General features: G+C 35.8%; 1 protein-coding gene across 3 annotated transcripts in view; it reads right to left on the bottom strand.

The window, feature by feature from the left end:
- TRPC1 (transient receptor potential cation channel subfamily C member 1) overlaps positions 1 to 24,004 on the bottom strand; it is an 82,326-nt gene that overhangs the window by 40,730 nt on the left and 17,592 nt on the right. For 2 of the 3 annotated variants that reach the window (XM_015131924.3, NM_001260937.1), the window contains 1 exon segment: positions 17,274 to 17,476. In XM_015131924.3, the coding sequence (XP_014987410.1) occupies positions 17,274 to 17,476 (203 nt within the window). 3 annotated transcript variants of the gene reach the window in all.

Here is a 24,004-nt window from a genome sequence, read left to right as displayed (position 1 = left end):
TAAAAATTCAACCATAAGAAAGCAACTCAATTTTAAAATGGGAAAGATCTAAACATATTTTTAAGTTAGCTTTGAACTTTTAAAGTTAGCTATGAACAGTGAAAATAAAATTAAGAAAATAATTATTGTATAATAGTATCAAAAAGTATAAAATACTTAGGAATAAGTAGTAAAAATAAAGAAGCACAAGACCTGTACACTGGGGACTACAAAATATTGCTGAGAGAAATTAAATGAAACCTATTAAATGGAGAGATACACCATGTTCAATGCTTGGATAATCCAGTATTTTTAAGATGGCATTTCTGCCTAAATGATTCAACACAGTCTCTCTCAAAAATCTAAGCAGATGTTTTTGTAAAAATTGACAACTGATTTCAAACCTCATTTGGAAATTTAAAGGACACAGAATACATGAAATTTTCAAGAAAAAGATTTTAAAATGGAGTACTTACAGTGTGTATTAGGGTTCTCTAGAGGGACAGAACTAATGGAATAGATATATATAAAGGAGAGTTTATTAAGTATTACCTCACAGGACCACAAGGTCCCACAATAGGCCGTCTGCAGGCTGAGGAGCAAGGAGAGCCAGTCTGAGTTCCGAAACTGAAGAACTTGGAGTCCAATGTTTGAGGGCATCCAGCATGGGGAAAAATGTAGGCTGAGGCCAGGTGCGGTGGCTCATACCTGTAATCCTAGCACTTTGGGAGGCTGAGGTGGGTGAATCACCTGAGATCAGGAGTTTGAGACCAGCCTAGCCATACTAAAAATACAAAAATTAGCCAGGCGTGGTGGTACATGCCTGTAGTCCTATCTACCCAGGAGGATGAGGCAGAAAGATGGCTTGAACCCAGGATGTGGAAGTTGCAGTGAGCTGAGATCGCAACACTGCACTCCAGTCTGGGTGACACAGTGAGACTCCATTTCAAAAAAAAAAAAAAAAGATGTAAGCTGGGAGGCTAGGCCAGTCTCTCTTTTCACATTTTTCTGCCTGCTTATATTCTAGCCACGCTGGCAGCTGATTAGATTGTGCCCACCCAGATTAAGGGTGGGTCTGCCTTTCCTAGTCCACTGACTCAAATGTTAATCCCCTTTGGCAACACCCTCACAGACACACCCAGGATCAATACTTTGTATCCTTCAATCCAATTGAGTTGACATTTAGTATTAACCATCACACAGTAATTGATTTTCAAACTTATGTAAAGCTATAGTAATCAGTACAGAGTTATATTGATGTACATATAGACATATAAGCGTTCCTTTTTCTCCATAACCTTGCCAGCATCTGTTATTTTTTTACTTTTTAATAGACATTCTGACTGGTAGGAGATGGCATCTCATTGTAGATTTGATTTGCATTTCCCTACTGATCAGTGATATTGAGCCTTTTTTTCATATGCTTGTTGGTCACATGTATGTCTTCTTTTGAAAAGTGTTCATGTCCTTTGCCCACTTTTTAATGGGGTTATTTGTTTTAAGTTCTTTATAGGTTGTGGATATTAGATCTTTGTCAGATACATACTTTGCAAATATTTTCTCTCATTCTATAGGTCATCTGTTTATTCCCTTGATAGTTTCTTTTGTTGTGCAGAAGCTCTTCAGTTTAATTAGGTTCCACCTGTCAATTTTTGTTTGTGTTGAAATTACGTTTGAGGACTTTAATCCACCTTAATTTTTTTATATGGTGATAGGTCCAGTTTCATTCTTCTGCATATGGATAGCCAGTTATTCCAAGCACTATTTATTGAATAGGAAGCCTTTTGCCTCATTGCTTATTTCTGTTTACTTTGTCAAAGATCACATGGTGGGGGTGCAGCTTTATTTCTGGATTCTCTATTCTGTTCCATTGGTCTATGTGTCTGTTTTTGTGCTGTACCATGTTGTTTTGGTTACAGTAGCCTTGTGGTATAGTTTGAAGTCAGGTAATGTGATGACTCCAACTTTGTTGTTTTTGTTTAAGATTGCTTTAACTTTTCAGTTCTTTTTTGGTTCCATATGAATTTTAAAATAGTTTTTTTCTAAGTCTGTGAAAAATGATGTTGGTAGTTTGACAAGAATAGCACCGAATCTGTAAATTGCTTTGGGTAGCATGGCCATTTTAACACTATTAATTCTTCCTATCCATGAGCATGGAATGTTTTTCCATTTGTTTGTGTTGTCTCTGATTTTTTTCAGTAATGTTTTGTAGTTTTCATTGTAGAGACTTTTTTTAACCTTCTGAGTTAGTTGTATTCTTACATATTTTATTCTTTTTCCAGCTATTATAAATAGGACTGCATTCTTGATTTGGCCCTCAGCTTGAACAATGTTGATGTATAGAAATTCTGCTTGAAGATCAGTTGTTTGAAAATACACATTCAGTGGAGAAAAAAGACAAAAGAACAAAAAGGAACAAAGACTGCCTATAAGATATAGAAGAGTACCTCAAAAGATCAAATATAAGAATTCCTGTGTTTAAGAAGGAGCAGATCAAGAACAAGGGATAAATAACTTATTCAAAGAAATAACAACATAAAACTTCCCAACATTTGAGAAAGATATAAATATCCATGTACAGGAAGGTCTTAGACCACCAAACAGATTCAATCCATATATGACATATAATAATCAAACTCACAAAGGTCAATGACAAAGAGAATACCCTAAAATCAGCTACAGAAAAGAAGCAAATAACATACAAAGAAGCCCCAATTCATCTGGAAACAGACTTCTCAATGAAACCATGCAGGCAAGAAGGAGTGGAATGGCATTTTCAAAGTGCCCAAAGGGAAAAAAAGCCCTGCCATCCAAGTATTTTGTATCCAGAAAATAACTGTTATTTAAATAAGAAGTAGAGATAAAGTCTTTCCCAGACAAATGAAAGCTGAGACAATTCACCACCACCAGACTCACCTTGCAAAAAATGCTAAAGGGAGTTCTTCAATCTGGAAGAAAATACAAAACACTGGTGTGCAAAAGAAAAAATGTTCAAGGTATAAAACCATTGGTAAAATTAAGTATACAGACAAACACAGAATAATCTATTACTGTATTTATGGTATATAATCCATTCACATCTCTAGTGTGAAGCCTCCAAGACAAGTTTATCAAAAACAATAATAGCTACAGCAACCTGTTAAGAAATAGGTAATATAAAAATATATCAGTTGACAACTAAAAGGGAAAATGTTGGGAGATGCAGTTAAAGTGTAGAATTTTTTTTGCCTTTGTTTCCATTCTTTTGTCTGTGATCTAAGATAAGTGTCATCTCTTTAAATTAATCTGGTTTATATATATATATATATATATATATATATACACACACACATATATATATATATATATATATGAATGAGACGGAGTCTCACTCTATTGCCTAGGCTGGAGTGCAATAATTTGTTATATTTATAAGATGTTTTTTGCAAGAATCATGGTAATGATAGTATGAAACCTATAAATATCCATTAAAAATAAACATCAATAAATTAAAATATACTACCAGAGATAATCACTTAACTACAAAGGAAGACAATAAGAAACAAAGAAAGGATAAGAGAAGTCTCAAAACAAGGAGAAAACAAGCAATAAATGGTAGCATTAAGTCCATACTTATTTATAATCACACTGAATATAAATGGTCTCAATTGTCCGATTAAAAGGCACAGTGTGGCTTAATGGATAAAGAAATAAGACCCAACTATATGCTGCCTTCAAGGAATCCATTTCACTTAAAAGATACACATAGACTGAAACTGAAAGTGAAAGATATTCCATGTAACTGAAAACTAAAAAAGATCAGGAGTATCTATACTTATATCAGATAAAATAGACTACAAAGACTAAAAAAAGACCAAGAGGTCACTATATAATGATAAAGGTGGCAATTCCGCAAGAAGATATAACAATTACGAATACCTATGAACCCAACACTGGAGCCCCCAAGTATATAAAGTTAACGCTTGCTTTATATACATGGGGGGGTCCAGTGTTGGGTCTACAATACAGTAATAGTAGGGGACTTTAACATGCCACTCTAGTAATAGACAAATCATCTAGACAGAAAATCAACAAAGAAAGAGTAAAATCAAACTACGTACTAGATCTAATAGGCCTAACTGACAGTTACGGAACATTTCACCCTATTGCTACAGAATATACATTATTTTCACCAGCACATGAAACATTTTCCAGAACAGACCATATCTTAGGCTACAAAACAAGTCTAAACAAATTCAGAAAAATACAAATCACATCAAGTATCTTTTCTGACCATATGGAATAAAACTAGAAATCAATAACAAAAGGAATTTGGAAAATACACAAACACATAGAAATTAAATAACATGCTCTTCAATCACCAATGGGTCAATGAAGAAATTAAGAAGAAAATTTTAAAATTTCTTGAAACAAATGAACGTGGGAATACAACATACCAAAATCTATGAGACAGAGCAAAAGCAGTACTGAGAGGGAAGGTTACAGCAATAAATTCCCATTATAGAAAAGTAGAAAGAGTTCAAATAATCTAATGATGCACCTTGAGGAACTAGAAAATCAAGAACAGTCTGGGCATGGTGGCTCACGCCTGTAATCCCAGCACTTTGGGAGGCCACGATGGGTGGATCACTTGAGGTCAGGAGTTCAAGAGCAGTCTGGCCAACATGGTGAAACCCCGTCTCTACTAAAAATACAAAAATTAGCCAGCATGGTGGGACACACCTGTAGTCCCAGCTAGTCGGGAGGCTGAGGTGGGAGAATTGCTTCAACCTGGGAGGTGGAGGTTGCAGTGAGCCAAAATCATGCCATTGCACTCCAGCCTGGGTACAGAGTGAGGCTCTGTCAAAAAAAAAAAAAAAAAAAAAAAAATCAAGAATAAACCAAACCCAAAATTAGCAGAGGAGAAATAAAGATCAAAGCAGAAATAAATGAAATTGAAATTTTAAAAAATACAGAAGAGGCCAGGCATGGTGGCTCATACCTGTAATCCTAGCACTTTGGGAGGCCAAGGCAGGCAGATCACTTGAGTCCAGGAGTTCAAGACCACCCTGGCCAACATGGTAAAACCCCATCTGTACAAAAAATGCAATAATTAGACAGATGTGGTGGCACGTGCTGCGAGACCCTGTCTCAAAAAAACAAAAACAAAAACCACAGAAGATCAATGAAATGAAAAACTGATTTTTTGAAAAGATAAACAAAATCAACAAACCTTTAGCTAGACTGAGAGAGATCCAAATAAAAAAATTAGAAATGAAAAAGCAGATATAACAACTGAAACCTTAGAAATACAAAGAATCATTAAATAATATTATATACTACTATATACAAAACAAATAGGAAAACCTAGAAAAAATGGTTAGATTCCTGGACACATACAACCTACCATGATTGAGCCATGAAGAAATAGAAAACCTCAACAAACCAGTAAAGAATAACAAGATCAAAGCCATAGTAAAAAGTTTCCCATCAAAGAAGTTCCCAAGACCTGATGGATTCACTGCTGTATACTACCGAAAATTTAAAGAAAACTAGTACCAATCCTACTCAAACTCTTTAAAAATATTGAAAAGGAGGGATTGCTTCTAAACTCATTCAAAGAGGCTAGCATTACCCTGATACCAAAACCATACAAGGAACCAACAAAAAAAGAAAACTACAGGCCAATATACTTTGATTTATTGATATAATAAATTCAACAACACATTAAAAAGATCACTTGTCATGATCAAGTGGGATTCATCCCAAGGATGAAAGGATGATTCAACATATGTGTATCAATAAACATGATACATCACATTAACAGAATCAATAACAAAAACCATATAATTATTTCAATGGATGCCAGAAAAGCACTCAATAAGATTCAACATCCCTTTATAACAACAACAACAACAACAACAACAAAAAACCCTCATCAAAACAGGTATAGGAGGAACATACTGCAAAATAATAAAAGCCAACAGGGAAAAATTGAAGGCCTTTCCTCTAAAGACTGGAACAAGACGATGATGCCCACTTTCCCACTGTTATTCAACATAATACTGGAAGTCCTGGCCACAGCAATTAAGCAAGAGAAAGAAATAAAGAGTATCCAAATTGGAAAGGAAGAAGTCATATTAGCCTTGTTCTCAGATGACATGATCTTACATCAAAAAAACCCTAAATACGCCACCAAAAAACTATTAGAAGTGATAAAAAAAAAATTCAGTAAAGTTGCAGGATACAAAAATCAGCATACAATGTCAATAACATTTATATATGTCAAATAACAATCTGAAAAAGAAATCAAAAAAGCAATCCCATTTACATTGGTTACAAAAAAATAAAACCAAGAAAACTAAGAATTAATCTAACCAAAGAAGTGGAAGATCTAGGCAAGGAAGACCATAAAACTCTGATGAAAAAATAGAAGAGGTCACCAAAAAATGGCAAGGTATTCCATGTTCACATACTGGAAGAATATTGTTAAAATGACAATACTACCCAAAGTAATTTTGAGATTCAATGCAATCCTTATCAAAATACCAATGACATTCACAGAGAAACAGAAAAAATAATACTAAACTTTATATTAAACCACAAAAGATTCCAAATAGCAAAGTAATCCTAAGCAAAAAGAACAAAGCTGGAGGCATCACATTACCTGACTTCAAAATATACCACACAGCTATAGTAACCCAAACAGCATGGTACTGGCATCAGTACAGACACATAGACCAATGGAACACACCCAGATACAAGTCCATGTATTACGACCAGCTCATCTTTGACAAAGGTGCCAAGAACATATTTTGGGGAAAGGACAGTCTTTTTAATAAATGGTGCTGGGAAAGCTGGATATGTGGAAGAATGAAACGAAACTAGACCCCAATCTCTCACAATACACAAAAATCAAATCAAAACAGATTAAAAACTTAAGTATAAGACCTCAAATTAAACACTGGGGAAACTCTTCAGGACACCGGTCTGGGCAAAGATTTTTTGTGTGTGAGACCTCAAAAGCACAGACAAGGCCGGGCATGGTGGCTCAGGCCTGTAATCCCAACACTTTGGGAGGGCAAGGCAGGTGGATCATGAGGTCAGGAGATCGAGACCATCCTGGCTAACACAGTGAAACTCCGTCTCTACTAAAAACACAAAAAATTAGCCGGTGTGGTGGCAGGCGCCTGTAGTCCCAGCTACTTGGGAGGCTGGGGCAGGAGAATGGCATGAACCCAGAAGGTGGAGCTTGCGGTGAGCCGAGATAGCGCCACTGCACTCCAGCCTGGGCGACAGAGCGAGACTTCCTTCCTTACACCTTAGACAAAAATTAATTCAAGATGGATTAAAAACTTAAATGTTAGACCTAAAATCATAAAAACCCTAGAAGAAAACCTAGGCAATACCATTCAGGACACAGGCATAGACAAGGACTTCATGACTAAAATACCAAAAGCAATGGCAACAAAAGCCAAAATTGACAAATGGGATCTAATTAAACTAAAGAGCTTCTGCACAGCAAAAGAAACTACCCTCAGAGTGAACAGACAACCTACAGAATGGGAGAAAATTTTTACAATCTACCCATCTGACAAAAGGCTAATATCCAGAATCTACAAAGAACTTAAATTTACAAGAAAAAATCAACACAACCCCATCAAAAAGTGGGCAAAGGATATGAACAGACACTTCTCAAAATAAGACATTATGCAGCCAGCAGACACATGAAAAAATGCTCATCATCACTGGTCATCAGATAAATGCAAATCAAAACCACAGTGAGATAGCATCTCATATCAGTTAGAATGGTGATCATTAAAAGGTTAGGAAACCAGATGCTGGAGAGGATATGGAGAAATAGGAATGCTTTTACGCTGTTGGTGGAAGTGTAAACTAGTTCAACCATTGTGGAAGACAGTGTGGCAATTCCTCAAGGATCTAGAACTAGAAATACCATTTGACCCAGCGATCCCATTACTGGATATATACCCAAAGAAATATAAATCATGCTACTATAAAGACACATGCACATGTATGTTTATTGTGGCACTATTCACAATAGCAAAGACTTGGAACCAACCCAAATGTCCATCAGTGATAGACTGGATAAAGAAAATGTGGCAAGAATACACCATGGAATACTATGCAGCCATAAAAAAGGATGAGTTCATGTCCTTTGCAGGGACATGGACGAAGCTGGAAACCATCATTCTGAGCAAATATCACAAGGACAGAAAACCAAACACTGCATGTTCTCACTTATAGGTGGGAACTGAACAATGAGAACACTTGGACACAGGGTAGGGAACATCACACACCAGGGCCTGTTGTGGGGTGGGGAGAGGGGGGAGGGATAGCATTAGGAGATATACCTAATGTAAATGACAAGTTAACGGGTGTGGCACACCAACATGGCACATGTAACAAACCTGCATGTTGTGCACATGTACCCTAGAACTTAAAGTATAATTTTTAAAAAAGGAAAAAAAAAGTACAGATAACCAAAGCCAAAATAGACAACTGAGATTACATTAAGCTAAAACACTTCCACTAAGCAAAGAAAACAAAAGTGAAGAGCTAACTCATAGAATGGGAGACTATATTTGCAAACTATCCATCTGACAAGAGATTAATAACCAGAATATGTAAGGAGCTCAAACAACGGAGTAGCAAAAAACCAAAAACAATGCAGTATCATCTCACTCCAGTTAAAATAGATGGTATCAGAATGGCACGCAATAACAAATGCAAGCAAAGATGTGGACAAAGGGGAACTCTCACACACTGCTGGTGGAAATGTAAATAATTATAGCCACTATGGAGAACAGTATGGAGGTTCTTAAAAAACTAAAAATAGAATTACCATACGAGGGTAGTGGGGGTGTTAAGAGAAGGTGGGTGCTTAATGGGTACAAAAAAATTTAGAAGGAAAAAGACCTAGTATTTGATAGCACAATAAGGTGACTATAGTCCATAATTTAATTCTACATTTATTATTGTACATGATAAAAGAGTATAATTGGATTGTTTGCAACACAAAGGATAAATGCTTGAGGGGATGGATACCCCATTTTCCATGACATGATTATTACACATTGCATGCCAGTATCAAAAATCCCATGTACCCAATAAATACATATATGTACTATATACCCACAAAACTTTTTAAAAAATTATTATACTTTAAGTTCTGGGCTACATGTGCAGAACGTGCAGGATTATTACATAGGTATACATGTGCCATGGTGGTTTGCTGCACCAGTCAACCTGTCATCTAGGTTTTAAGCCCTGCATGCATTAGGTATTTGCCCTAATGCTATCCCTCCCCTTGCCCCCCCATCCCCCAATAGGCCCCAGTGTGTGATGTTCCTCTGTGTCCATGTGTTCTTATTGTTCAGCTCCCACTTATGAGTGAGGACATGCAGTGTTTGGTTTTCTGTTCCTGTGTTAGTTTGCTGAGAATGCTGGTTTCCAGCTTCATTCATGTCCCTGCAAAGGACATGAACTCATTCTTTTTTATGACTGCATAGTATTTCATGGTGTATATGTGCCACATTTTCTTTATCCAGTCTATCACTGATGGGCATTTGGGTTGGGTCCTAGTCTTTGCTATTGTGAATAGTGCTGCAATAAGCATATGTGTGAATGTGTCTTTATAGTAGAATGCTTTATAATCCTTTGGGATTATTTTAACCTTTTTTTTAAAAAAAAGAACTACCATATGATCCAGCAATTCCACTATTAGATATATATATACAAAAGAAAGGAAATCAATATATCCAAGAAACATCTGCATTCCCATGTTTATTGCAACATTGTACACAATAGTCAAGATATGGACTCAACCTAAATACCCATCAATGGATGAATGGATTTTAAAAACATGGTTTATATACATAATGGAATATTATTCAGCCATTGAAAAGAATAAAATCCTGTAATTTGCAGCAACATGGATGGAACCTGAGGCCATTATGCTAAGTGAAATAAGCCAAGCACAGAAAGACAAATTTCACATGTTCTCACTTATATTTCAGAGCTAAAAACAGTAGATCTCATGAAGATAGAGAGTAGACTGGTGGTTACCAGAGGCCAGGAAGGAATGGGATGGATGAAGGGGAAAGAAAATAATATTCATGTATTTATTACCACTGAACTGTACACTTAAAAATGGTAAAGATGGTAAATTATAGACATATATTTTACCTCAACAAGAAACAAATAAAAAATTTTTTAAAAACACAGTAAGAAACCACTACACTTCTGCTAAAATGACTAAGATAAAAAAGACTAACAATATCAAGTTTCAATGAGTATGTGGCGGAATTAGAACCATCATACTTTACTAGTAAAAATGTAAAACTGTTTCCAACCACTTTGGGGAACAGTTTGACAACTACTTAAAAAGTTAAACACACCCAGAAATTCCATTCCTGGGGTCTACCCAACAAAAATAAAAACATGTCCACACAAAGACTTGTAAGTGAATGTTCACTGCCAAAAACTGGAAACAACTCAAATGTTGAGCAACTAGTGAACAGATAAATAAAAGGTGGTACTATATCCACACAATGGAATACTGCTCAACAATTTTTTTTTTTTTTATTTTTTTATTTTTTTTTGAGACGGAGTCTTGCTCTGTAGCCCGGGCTGGAGTGCAGTGGCCCGATCTCAGCTCACTGCAAGCTCCGCCTCCCGGGTTTACGCCATTCTCCTGCCTCAGCCTCCGGAGTAGCTGGGACTACAGGCGCCCGCCACCTCGCCCGGCTAGTTTTTTGTATTTTTAGTAGAGACGGGGTTTCACGGTGTTAGCCAGGATGGTCTCGATCTCCTGACCTCGTGATCCGCCCGTCTCGGCCTCCCAAAGTGCTGGGATTACAGGCTTGAGCCACCGCGCCCGGCCTACTCAACAATTTTTAAAATGAATTACTGACATATGAAACAATATGGATGGACCTCAAAAATATTATGATAAGTAAAAGCCAGAGACATAAGTCAAGATATTTTATGATTCCATTTATATGACATTTCTAGTAAAGAAAAGACTACAGAAATAGAAAAATCAGTGGTTGCATGGAGTTTGGGATGGAAGCAAGGATTGACCATGAATGAACAGGCAAGAGAGAACTTTTTCCAATGATAGAAATGTTAGAATATTAGATTATGGTAATAGTTACACACTTTAAACATACTGCAAATCATCCATTTCCACACTGTTTAAAAAAGCCTTTTTTGAGGCCCTATGGAGTTAAGTGATTATGTTCTGTGTAACTTTCTGGGGTTTTGGTTTCATCGACACCAATATAAAAATATGGAAATATATAATTCCCTATGTCTAAAGTGCTTTTAAAATATGAATTTCATATGGTTCAACCTAAATATTTGGGCAACTATAAAAAGAACTGGAGTAAATGAGGCAAGATTAGTAATAGGCAGGCAAACTTAATAAAAAAAGGAAAGGAAACATGAATGGAATTCTGTATAGGCAGAAACTGGGAGAGGGGATTTCTAACATGTAACTAAGCCATTGATGAGACTAGTTGCCAATCTAACACTGTAGCGAAGAGTCACATTTCTTTCTTTCTTTTTTAGATGGAGTTTCCCTCTTGTTGCCCAGGCTGGAGTGCAATGGTGCAATCTTGGCTCACTGCAACCTCTGCCTCCCAGGTTTAAGTTATTCTCCTGCCTCAGCCTCCCAAGTAGCTGGGATTACAGGTGCCCACCACCACGCCCAGCTAATTTTTTTTTATTTGTAGTACTGATGGGTTTTCACCATGTTGGCCAAGCTGGTCTTGAACTCCTGACCTCAGGTGATCCACCTGCCTCAGCTTCCCAAACTGCTGGGATTACAGGCATGAGCCACTGCGCCCAGCAAGACTCAACATTTCTAACCAATGGCAATATTAACCATTAAGGAACATGTATAGAATACCAAACTAGTAACAGTGGCTAGCTCTAGAAATGAAAAGAAAAATTGGGATTGAACAATACTTCCCTTTAGAGATTCTGGCAATACAGAAGCATAATGTCATAATACCTGAATCTTACAGGCTATATTATTCATTCATTCTCATATCAAAAGCACTCTTTTTGGAGATTCATTCCATTCCATTATTCCAATACTCCTTCATCATCATCACTGTCATTTCCTACCTCCGTGTCACTCTTGTATATTCATTGAGGACTGTGGCACTAAGCAGTCTCTCTCCCAAGCCATTTTCTCCCACTATGCCAGAAGAATTCCATATTCCTAAGATGACCCCAGCCAACATCCTACTTTCTTGGTAGATACTAAGCCAAGTTTTACAAATTCATTTGCCTTCAGGAGTGATGTTGGTAATAATATGAATAAAGCTGAGTGTACACAGGGCTTACTGGCATTCAAATTCAAAATTATAAAAAACACTATGCAAGTTAAACAAAACTCTTCTGCAAATTAAATTTAACTGGCAATTCATTTCTTTGCTATCTTTCCCAATTCCGGTGTTTCTCAAGTTGTTTAAAATTTTTGTCTTCCACTAATAGATAACAAATAAAGACTCCTTTAAAGTTATTTGAAATTTCAAAATACATCAAATATTGAGACTAAAACCAAATCACAGCTATTATATCACTGAAAATGTTTTTCTAAACTACAATGGTTCACTACCCTTCCCTGGCCCATTAGGAAATATTACCCTGAAACTACACCATCTCTAAAATTTAAAAACTAATTGTCTCTTTTTTTTTTTTTTTGAGACGGAGTCTCGCTCTGTCACTTAGGCTAGGCTAGAGTGCAGTGGTGCAATCACAGCTTACTGCAGCTAGAATACGGTGGTGCAATCACAGCTTACTGTAGCCTCAACCTCCTGGGCACAGGCAATCCTCCCACCTCAGCCTCCTGCATAGCTGGGACCACAGGTGCAAGCCAACTCATCTGGCTATTTTTGTAAAGACAAGGTCTAGCCATGTGGCCCAGGATGGTCTGGAATTCCTGGACTCAAGTGATTCACCAGCCTCGGCCTCCCAAAATGCTAGGATTATAGGTGTGAGCCACCGTGTCCAGCCATCTCACTTTCTTATTGCTAATATATTGGCTCTTCAAATTCTGAGAAACCTTGCTATTTCTCTTTTTACTAATTTTTTTTCTTTTGAGACAGAATCTCACTCTGTCGCCCATGCTTTAGTGCAATGGCGCAATCTCAGCTCACTGTGACCTCCACCTCCCAGGTTCAAGTGATTCTCCTGCCTCAGCCTCCCGGGTAGCTGGGACTACAGAGGCATACCACCACGCCCAGCTAATTTTTGTACTTTTAGTAGAGACGAGGTTTCACCAAGTTGGCCAGGCTGGTCTCGAACTCTTGACCTCAGGTGATCGGCCTGCCTCAGCCTCCCAAAGTGCTGGGATTACAGGCGTGAACCACCATGCCCGGTCTCTTTTTACTAATTTTGTTAACCTCCTTTTCTTCTGCAGTTCTACTTAGCAATTCTCAGAAATCACTGAAGTCAGGGGTCCTTGCCATTTCGTACAAATGTTTTCTCAAAGATCATTAACAAACTCTCTCAAACTCTACTGTTAATGTTCCAATCATTTGCAGTTTCCAAATAAACAAATCACATGCTGTACTTTCTGCCTAAAGTACCTTTCAATTTTTAACTCTTACTCATACTAAAAGATCCATGTCAAGTCATAGCTCCCCTAAAAGCCTTCAAACAAGTTTGTCCCCCAACCTCAAACCAAGCCAGGTAAAGTGTTTTCTCTAGCTTCAACCTTTAAGCCCCCGCTGCTTCAACTACACACTTATTTAACAAGCATATAATTTGGAAAATATTTACACTTAATACTAATAAAGGATTTTAAAACTGGAAAAAGCCTTAAAGATCATTTCTGCTTGTCATTTTATAAACTAGTCATTTTAAAACTAAAAAGTTAAGTCATGTAGCCATAGCTATCAACCAGATCTTATCAAAGAGAAACATAAATCCCTTTGTAAAATAGACTTGAAAACAGAAAAAATGTCCAGGTAAACCCCTGCAAATAAACATCAGATTGATTCCCAGGAGACTTTCCCAAATTAGAGATTTGTCACTATCTCAAATCTATCAAATATTTGTTCTTCAACAATAGGGATATATTCTGAGAAATGTGTTGTTAGACAACTTCATCATCTTGCCAACATCATTAACTGAATTTACACAAACTTAGTTGACATAGCCTATTAAATACCTAGGCTATATGGTATAGCCTACTGCTCCTAGGTTACAAAACTGTATAGCATGTTACTGTGCTAAATACTGTAGGTAACTGTAACACAATAGTAAGTATTTGTGTATCTAAATATAGAAAAGTTACAGGAAAAATACAGCATAAAATATTAAAAAATGGTACACCTGTACAGGGCATTTACCATCAATGAGCTTGCAGAATTGGAAGTTGTCCTGGGTGAGGTAGTGAGTGAGTGGTAAGTGAATGTGAAGGCCTACAACATTACTGTACTACTACAGGCTTTATAAAAAGTATACACTTAGGCTACCCTAAATTTATATTTTTAAAGTTTCTTTCTTTAACACTAAATTAACCCTAACTCACTGTAACTTTTTTATTTTGTAAACCTTAAATTTTAACGTTTTTACCATTTTGTAGCAACAGCTTAAAACACAAACACATACAGCTGTACAAAATATTGTTTCTTCATATCTTTATAAGTTTTTTACTATTGTTAATTTTTAAATATTATACTTTTAAGTTCTGGGATACATGTACGGAATGTGCAGGTTTATTACATAGGTATGCACGTGCCATGGTGGTTCGCTGCACCCATCAATCTGTCATCTACATTAGGTATTTCTCCTAACGCTATCCCTCCCCTAGCCCCTGCCCCCCAAATGGGCCCCAGTGTATAATGTTCCCCTCCCTGTGTCTGTGTATTTTCATTGTTCAACTCCCACTTATGAGTGAGAACATGAAGTGTTTGGTTTTCCATTTCTGTGTTAGTTTGCTGAGAATGAGTGTTTCCAGTTTCATCCATGTCCCTGCAAAGGACATGAACTCATCCTTTTTTTATGGCTGCATAGTATTCCATGGTGCATATGTGCCACATTTTCTTTATCCAGTCTATCATTGGTGGGCATTTGGGTTGGTTCCTAGTCTTTGCTATTGTGAATAGTCCTGCAATAAACATACGTGTGCATGTGTCTTTATAGAAGAACGATTTATAATCCTTTGGTATATACCCAGTAATTGGATTGCTGGGTATTTCTGGTTCTAAATCCTTGAGGAATCACCACACTGTCTTCCACAATGGTTGAACTAATTTGCACTCCCACCAACAGTGTAAAAGCATTTCTATTTCTCCACATCCTCTCCAGAATCTGCTGTTTCCTGACTTTTTAGTGATCACCACTCTAACTGGCATGAGATGGTATCTCACTGTGGTTTTGATTTGGATTTCTCTAATGACCAGTGATTATGAGCTTTTTTTCATGTTTGTTGGCCACATAAATGTCTTCTTTTAAGAACTGTCTGTTCATATGCTTCACCCACTTTTTGATGGGGTTGTTTTTTTCTTGTAAATTTGTTTAAGTTCCTTGTAGATTCTGGATATTAGCCCTTTGTCAGATGGATAGATCGCAAAAATTTTCTTGCGTTCTGTAGGTTGCCTGTTCACTCTGATGATAGCTTCTTTTGCTGTGTGGAAATGCTTTAGTTTAATTAGATTCCATTTGTCAATTTCTGCTTTTGTTGCCATTGCTTTTGGTGTTTTAGTCATGAAGTCTTTGCCTATGCCTATGTCCTGAATGGTATTGCCTAGGTTTTCTTCTAGGGTTTTCATGGTTTTAGGTCTTACGTTTAAGTCTTTAATCCATCTTGAGTTAATTTTTGTATAAGGTGTAAGAAAGGGGTCCAGTTTCAGTTTTCTGCATATGGCTAGCCAGTTTTCCCAACATATTTATTAAACAGGAATCCTTTCCCCACTGCTTGCTTTTGTCAGGTTTGTCAAAGATCAGATGGTTGTAGATGTGTGGCATTATTTCTGAGGCCTCTGTTCTGTTCCATTGGTCTATATATCTGTTTTGGTAACATTACCATGCTGTTTAGGTTACTGTAGCCTTGTAGTATAGTTTGAGGTCAGGTAGCGTGATGCCTCCAGCTTTGTCCTTTGTAAAATTTTTTATTAACTTTTTTCTTTTTAGACTATTAAAAATTAAGACACAAACATACATATTACCTTAGGCCTAGGATCATCAATATCGCTGTCTTCCACTTCCATATCTGTCCCACTGGAACGTCTTCAGGGGTAATAACATGTATGGAGCTGTCATCTATGACAACAATGCCTTTTTTTGGAATACTTCCTGAAGGACCTGCCTGAGGCTGTTTTAGTTAACTATTTTTTATAAGTAGAAGGAATACACACTAACATAATGATAAAAATATATTATAGTAAATATATAAACCAGTAACATAGTCATTTATTATCATTATCAAGTATGATATACTGTACAAAATTGTATGTGCTCTACTTTTTTTAAATGACTGGCAGTGCAGTAGGGTTTGTTTACACCAGAATCACGACAAACATGTGAGTAATGCGTTGCACTATGATGTGACCACAGCAATGACATCAGTAGGTAATAAGAATTTTTCAGCTCCATTTTAATCTTACAGGACCAATGTCATATATGTGAACTGTTTTTGAACCAAAATGTCATTATGTAGCACATGACTGTATGTATAAATGTTTCTGCTGAAAATTGGATTCTCAAATCTAGCCCAGCACCATGTATCTTATACAGAATGCCCATGTGAGATCTTGCTCAACCTATGACAGGGTATTTTCTTGGTCAATCAATTCTGAGTTGTTCTTAACATTTTTAACTGGGGAAACAGGAAGAGATGATCAATAAGAAAGAGAAAAAGACTTGAACATTGTGTGAGAGGTGAAGATAGAGGCATAAAAAGTCAATATTTAGTTAGAAAATAGTTTTGATTTCTTTACAAATGAGATAGGAGGTGGTATCTCTACTTCTTCCATGACTTGGAACATCTCTTGGATTAATAAACTCTGCCTCTAAAAAGCAAATAGTGCCCCTGCCAGCAGGTATGAGATAACTTCATTCATAATTTGAAAGATTTTTGCAATTATTCAGCATTTGGTGAACATTTGCAGAATGCATTATATAAAGCAAAGGAGATACAAGTTTGGCTTTTATAAGTCATCCCAGCATAACATTTCTTAAAAGCTGCACAGAAAGAATACCAATTTTAAAAACCAACATTGTTGATATATACTATATCACACATCTATTTATCAAAAGTTTAATGTTCTAACCTGGAATGTCGGAGGCTGTCCTTTTTGTTTTTTGCAGAACACAATGTGCATTCACAGCCAACTGCATGGGGCTTGGGTAGAGATACATCCTGTTTTAAGAGCATTGTAAGAATTTCATAGTTGTTACGATGAGCAGCTAAAATGACAGGCGCAACATCCATAGTCGTTGAATACTCAGGATTCTGAATTCGTTCCATTAGTTTCTGAAAAATATTTATATAAATGTCCAAAGTTATCATTTGTGACTTCAAAAAATATATTTATCTGAAGAATGAAATGAAAAAACAGGAAGGCACAAAGAACTTAAGAATTATTTAAGGAATACGTTAAACATCTTGCTTGGATTAAATTTTTCTTTGAAACCTCAAAACTTAACTCTAATTAATAAATGCAATGTAATTGTAACAGACAAAATCTTCAATAGGTAACATTCATATAACTAGAGATCTGTTTTTTTCCAACAAAGAAGTGAGAATATCTACAGAAATATCTTAGGGAAAAGTGTTTAATTTTCACAAGATTATAGAACCATGTCTGACAAAAATAAAGAACAAGAATGTTAGAAAAATATATTAGAAAAACAAAAATGCTTAAAAAATAGGGAGAATATTAACATGGTCGAAAAACTATAAGAATTTCACCTCTATGGCAAACCTTATCACATTGACAGCAATGCAGCTACTTGAAAAGGGTAATAGGAAGCACTCTTCATTTTGTATAATTTTCTACACATTTTCAATCATTACATATACTACTTCCTACTATAAATGCCAAGAAATTAACAATAATGCTAATATTTAATGAGTTCTGGAACTGTTAGGCACTTTACATTTATCATCTCATTTAATTGCCACAATAGCCTGCAAAACCTAGCATTATAATCCCCATGAAGAAACTGAGGCTCAGAGAAGTTAATGTGCCTGGGCCACAAACAGGGTGGCTGGGTGCTGATCAGAATCCAGGTTTGTATTACTCTGGAGCTGGAGCTCCTTCCACTACAGGAGCCCATGGGTGTGGTAAGAGCATGAAATGAGGAAAGTAACATTAGTAATTCAAGAACCAGGCTTAAATAAAAAGGTTGACTATTTTATAACTATCATATTTTCTTTCTAATACTTCTTTTTTGTAATATTGTAAAAGTAGTATATATACTTATTATAAAATATCTGAAAATACAGAAAATCAGAAAAAAAATTTTAAATACCCACATTCCTACTACCCAAAGAACATGTTCCAGCATAGTATTTCATTCTAATCCTTTTTCTACTATACCCCCCGCCCCGCGACTTTTAAGGACATCTTTGGCATAAACAGTAGGTATTCTAAGGACCAATGATTAAACAGTGGTCCTCAATGTCTCCAAGATCAGGGACCCTTTTAATAATCCATAAAGCAGGATCTTTACATAACCCAGAATCTTCAGAAAAAAATAATTCATGCACAGAATTTTGTATGCAATTTGAGGAAGTTCATAGATTCTGTGTTCAAGTATTTTATTTTGCTAATTTACCATAAACATCTTTATGAAAAGAGCATTTTCCAAATTTAGGATTATCTCATCAACATAAAAGCCCAGAAGTGGAATTATGGGTCTAAAGGCCATGAACAGTTTTGAAGCTCTTGAAACATATTGTTAAAGTCCTTTTAATAGTTTATATTACCAATAATATACGAAGGTACCCATTTCAAACTAAAGTTTCACTTGCCAGCCTTAGGCATGATCACTCCCAATTTATAGTGAAAAATACTATCATGAAATTGTAATTTAATTTCCTTTGATCACTGGTAAGTTTTAATATTTTCTGATATACTTATCTGATTTTCCTCCTCTTTTATGACTAATTTGTTTATATGCTTCTTATTTATTTATTGAAGACTTCAAATTAATGACTTTATTTTAAAATTACAGAGAAACCTAAAACTAGTCCTTTTCCATCTTATCATTGCATTACAAGCTATAAAGAAGAAAAAAATATGTATTTAATCCCTTAAGAGAAAAGTGGTCCTCATGTTTCCTATGAAACATACTTAACTATATGAAAAACACCACTAGATATGCATAAGATTAAAGTTCATAATTCCATTGTTCATAATATAATCTGTATACTATTAAATAAAAAACCTAAATTTGAAAGTAAATTGCCAAAAAGACAATCTGGCAAGCCAAGAATAGAGAATGAATTCATTGAAATGCTAAAAGAATATTACCATTATTGAAATGCTAAAGGAAACAATATTTTTGTTCTGCTTATAGCCAGTTTATATTCCCAGCAGTTATTTAAAATATATAAAAATATTGAATATTGCCTCTCTAGAAGTAAAAGGGCTATCAAGATATGATCTTGGCTGGGCCTGTAATCCCAGCACTTTGGGAGGCCGAGAACGGTATATCACCTGAGGTCAGGAGTTCCAGACCAGCCTGGCCAACATGGTGAAACCCCGTCTCTACTAAAAATACAAAATTAGCTGGGCATGGTGGCACGCACCTGTAATCCTAGCTACTGGGGAGGCTGAAGCAGGAGAATCACTTGAACCTGGGAGGTGGAGGTTGCAGTGTTCTGAGCTCACGCCATTGCACTGCAGCCTGGGCAACAAAACAAGAGTGAAACTACATCTCAAAAAAAAAAAAAAAAAAAAAAAAAAGAAGATATGATCTTGCTGTCATTGAGTGTATTTAAATAAAAGCTGAATAGAGTAGAGACAGAGTAGAAAGTGTTTTTTTGTTTTTTGTTTTTTTTTGAGACAGAGTTTTGCTCTGTCACCCAGGCTGGAGTGCAGTGGCTTGATCTCAGCTCACTGCAACCTCCACCTCCCAGGCTCAAGCAATTCTCCTGCCTCAGCCTCCCAAGTAACTGGGATGACAGGTGCACAGCACCACGCCTGGCTAATTTTTCTATTTTTAGGAGAGACGGGGTTTCTCCATATTGGTCAGGCTGGTCTCAAACTCCCGACCTCAGATGTTCCATCCATCTGAGCCTCCCAAAGTTTCTTTTACTAAGTAGGTGAGGGCTGCCAACACTAAGATTTAATCAGTAGTGATAATGGTGATTAATAAAACCAGTTAATGGTTCCAGTACTCAAGCACACTACACCCTACCCTTCCCCCGCAGGAAAGGAAATGGACTAAAAGGCTAGAAGATGGGACAGGTGTGCCAAAATATAATAGTAACTGCAAGATAAATGGCAGAAAATTGAATGGTATTTTAGATATTTCTGATCCTTTGGATAGGGACTATATTCTTAGCCCTTTGTTCCTTATTCCTGTTGGTTTCTTACCATCACTTAAACTAGATGGTACTATCCTCTGGAGAAAGTCACACTTTTGTAACAGTCTGAATGAGAGTAAGATTTTTCAGTTAATATATAAAATAAAGTATGCAATTTAGCAGAGCCTCTCACAGTTCTCAAACATGGCAGAGAGTCAACAACCAATTTATAATTCTTTCTTAAAACAGTATTTTTATTCTGCTTATAGCCAGCCTATATACCCACGAGTTATTTAAACTGCTTGTTTCACTATATCGTCACCAATAATGAATGTTATCATGTTTAAAATTTGATAAAAAACAATAAAATTAGCATTTATGTAGTAGTGACTATCCTCCTAACTACAAAAGCAATAAAGAAAAATAAAAAGAGTACAAAAAAATCTGTAATTTGATTATTCAATGAGAGATGATGATTGTTAGGTAACATTTTGTTGCATTTCCACACAGTCCCTTTTCTATGCATATTTTTAACCTTGGATCAAATTATATGTACAATCTATTTAATTTTTCTTATTCCACTTACTATGTTATATTTTTCCATGTTCCTAACTATTCTTTTAAAAATACTGTTTTAATGACGGCATAATATTCCATCGTACATATATGTAATCATTTATATTTCCTATCTTCTATTTCGGAATGTTTAGATTATGTTACATGGGCTTTTAAAAATTACTACAAATAAGATCACAACCAACATTTTTGTCCACATTTCTGCCCATTTCCTTGATAGGTTCCCAGAGGAGAAAGCACTAAGTTAAAGCATATGAACATCTTTCTTATGACAGATCCTGCCAAAACATTTTCCAAAATACCTGCCTCACTAGTTGCATATGAGACTGTAATACTCCCTTGCTATCAATGATTTTTTTTTAATTTTCAACTTTAATAAGTAAACTTGGTAAGTTTAAAATTAGTATCTTACTGTATTTGATTATCATTAAGATTTAACATTTTGTATTTTCTGTGATTTTTACGTCCTTTTCTAATGTTTTTCACCAATTTGTCCAATATTAAGATTATTAATTTATGATATATGCTGCAAATATCTTTTGCCAGTTATTCATCTGCTTTCTAAATTTTGTCTGACGTTTGGATTCCAAAAACTTAACTTTTTTAATAGCAAAAACTGTGCCACTGTGATTTCTGTCCATTGCTTTTATGCACATAAAGTCTTTCCATTCCCAATCAGTTAAATATTCACCTACATTTTCTTCCAGTTTGTTGGTTTCATTGTTTACATTTAATTCTTATCTATCTGCAAACTAATCTATATTTTCAACATTACCTGCAGAATATTTCAAACAATAAATACTGGTCCACAGTGACAAAATTATGGAAATATCAACTAAATTAAAAAAGCTTTCCTGAAAGAAATACTAATTATTCCTGCAAGTGTCTACTTACTTTAAAGTAATATTTTACAGAGTGAGAAAAAAGATCTATTTTTTGAAAAAAAGAAAATCAATTTGAGGGAAGGAAAAAATGGCAATGGGGCAGGAGATCTATTCTGGTTTAAAAATCCAAATTAATAAATATTTAAAAGTACTAACTACTATAGTTGGTCTTGATGATCGTTTTGGTCGATGATTAAGTAGTATATCAACAGCTCCCACTACTTCAGAGTCGATTGCCACCAAAAGTGCATCTGCAGACTTTAAAAAAAAAAAAAGTTAAAAATGAAAATGGAAGATAAAAAGGTAAACTACTTCTTTTCACTAATCCATAAATAAAACTTTTTAAAAATTTTAAACTGTATTATATACAGTAATACTAACTTTTCAAAAATGTTGACTGTACAAATATTAGTACATTTGCTTGCCTTAGGAGTACTTCTGTGTACCACAATACACACGTTTCTGTCCTGGTTTCAGTGCATGAGTTGGTAAAATAATGAATGTTTCACTAAAGGGATTATTAGCGTAACAGTGCTGATTCATGCAGCATTTAAAGTTGAAAAATTTTTTTCAAGATCTTTACTCTTGAGCTGTGGACCAAAAGAATCTTAACAATCCAAATCTATAAAAGAAACTGTCAAGAACTATTACTACACGTAAAGGATTGTTTTGAGTCTAATGAAAACGATCATCATCAATGCAAACAGGAATATGGGGAGAATATCTAAAGGGAAGAGCCTTCTGTTCCCATTTTTAAAACACATGGCTGACTAAAATGCTACAAATTTGACATCTATGAGCAATTTTATCAAGTATAATCCACAAATAGGCTACCAAAGCTCATAGAGACAGGAGGGAGAAGTGACTTTATATATTCTACTCCCAATCTATAACTCACTGTCAAGATCCGACTTTAACAAGAGGAAAAAGTAAGGAGACTCTGCGGAAATGGGGACTTTTCAACTCTGTAACAAAGCCTATAGTCCTATTGGTAACTATAACATCAGGTTTTTTGATTTTTAGGGAAAACTATAAAGGAAGAAGGAAAACATAGGGATAATGATTCAATATAAGAAAATGCCCTGATTATTTTCAGTCTGTACATTTTAACTGCTATAATATTTAATAACTATTTAAATCAATGTTCTTGCTCTTGGGAACAAAACTATATCAGATCTTTAATATTCTTTGCAGCTGAAAAGAGTAGTTTATATCCACTTTATCTGGATGTAAAAAATAGGACTAAAAGTAGCAGACTACTTGAATATCTAAAAATAGGACTATGTATCTCAAAAAAAAAAGGGTTGGAGTCCTCATAGGAATCACCTATGTTTTCCCACAGAAAAACTCCCCACCCAGATGGGAAATTGAACCCATTGTACTATCCCTTAAAACTTTCAGGGTTCATTGAGCTGTGGCCTATGCTTTAAAGTCCTAGCATTATTATTCGGCTTTGCAAACATTTCTCTTCAGACTTTAGCATATTTAGTCAGTAGAAGGAAATGAACAAAAAGAATGCTATATCCATTACTACTAAATATTTCATTTATGATTTTTAATTTTTTTTTTTTTTTTTTGATACGGAGTCTTGCTGTCGCCCAGGCTGGAGTGCAGTGGTGCAATCTTGGCTCACTGCAACCTCCGCCTCCCAGGTTCAAGGGATTCTCCTGCCTCAGCCTCCTGAGTACCTGGAACTATGGGTGCACGCCACCACACCCGGCTAATTTTTGTATTTTTAGTAGAGACAGGGTTTCACCATGTTGGCTGGGCTGGTCTCTAACTCCCAACCTCAAGAGATCCACCCACCTCAGCCTCCCAAAGTGCTGGGATTACAGGTGTGAGCCACTGCGCCTGGCACATGATTTTTAATTTTAACCAATAAAGCTAACTATAGTAATGCCATCGCTTGCAAAGTCAAACACCAGGCAACTTCAACAATCTGAAAAATAGCCATGGATTTAAAAACAGCAACATATTGAGCTGTCACAAACAAACTCCATGGGTATTATTTCCCAAAAGAAACAGACCCAATCATTCTGATTTAAAATTGTCTATAAATGATGAA

Source organism: Macaca mulatta, chromosome 2, assembly GCF_049350105.2.
Source record: "Macaca mulatta isolate MMU2019108-1 chromosome 2, T2T-MMU8v2.0, whole genome shotgun sequence".
Lineage (NCBI taxonomy): Eukaryota > Metazoa > Chordata > Mammalia > Primates > Cercopithecidae > Macaca > Macaca mulatta.
This window is presented reverse-complemented; position numbering and strand designations above follow the sequence as displayed.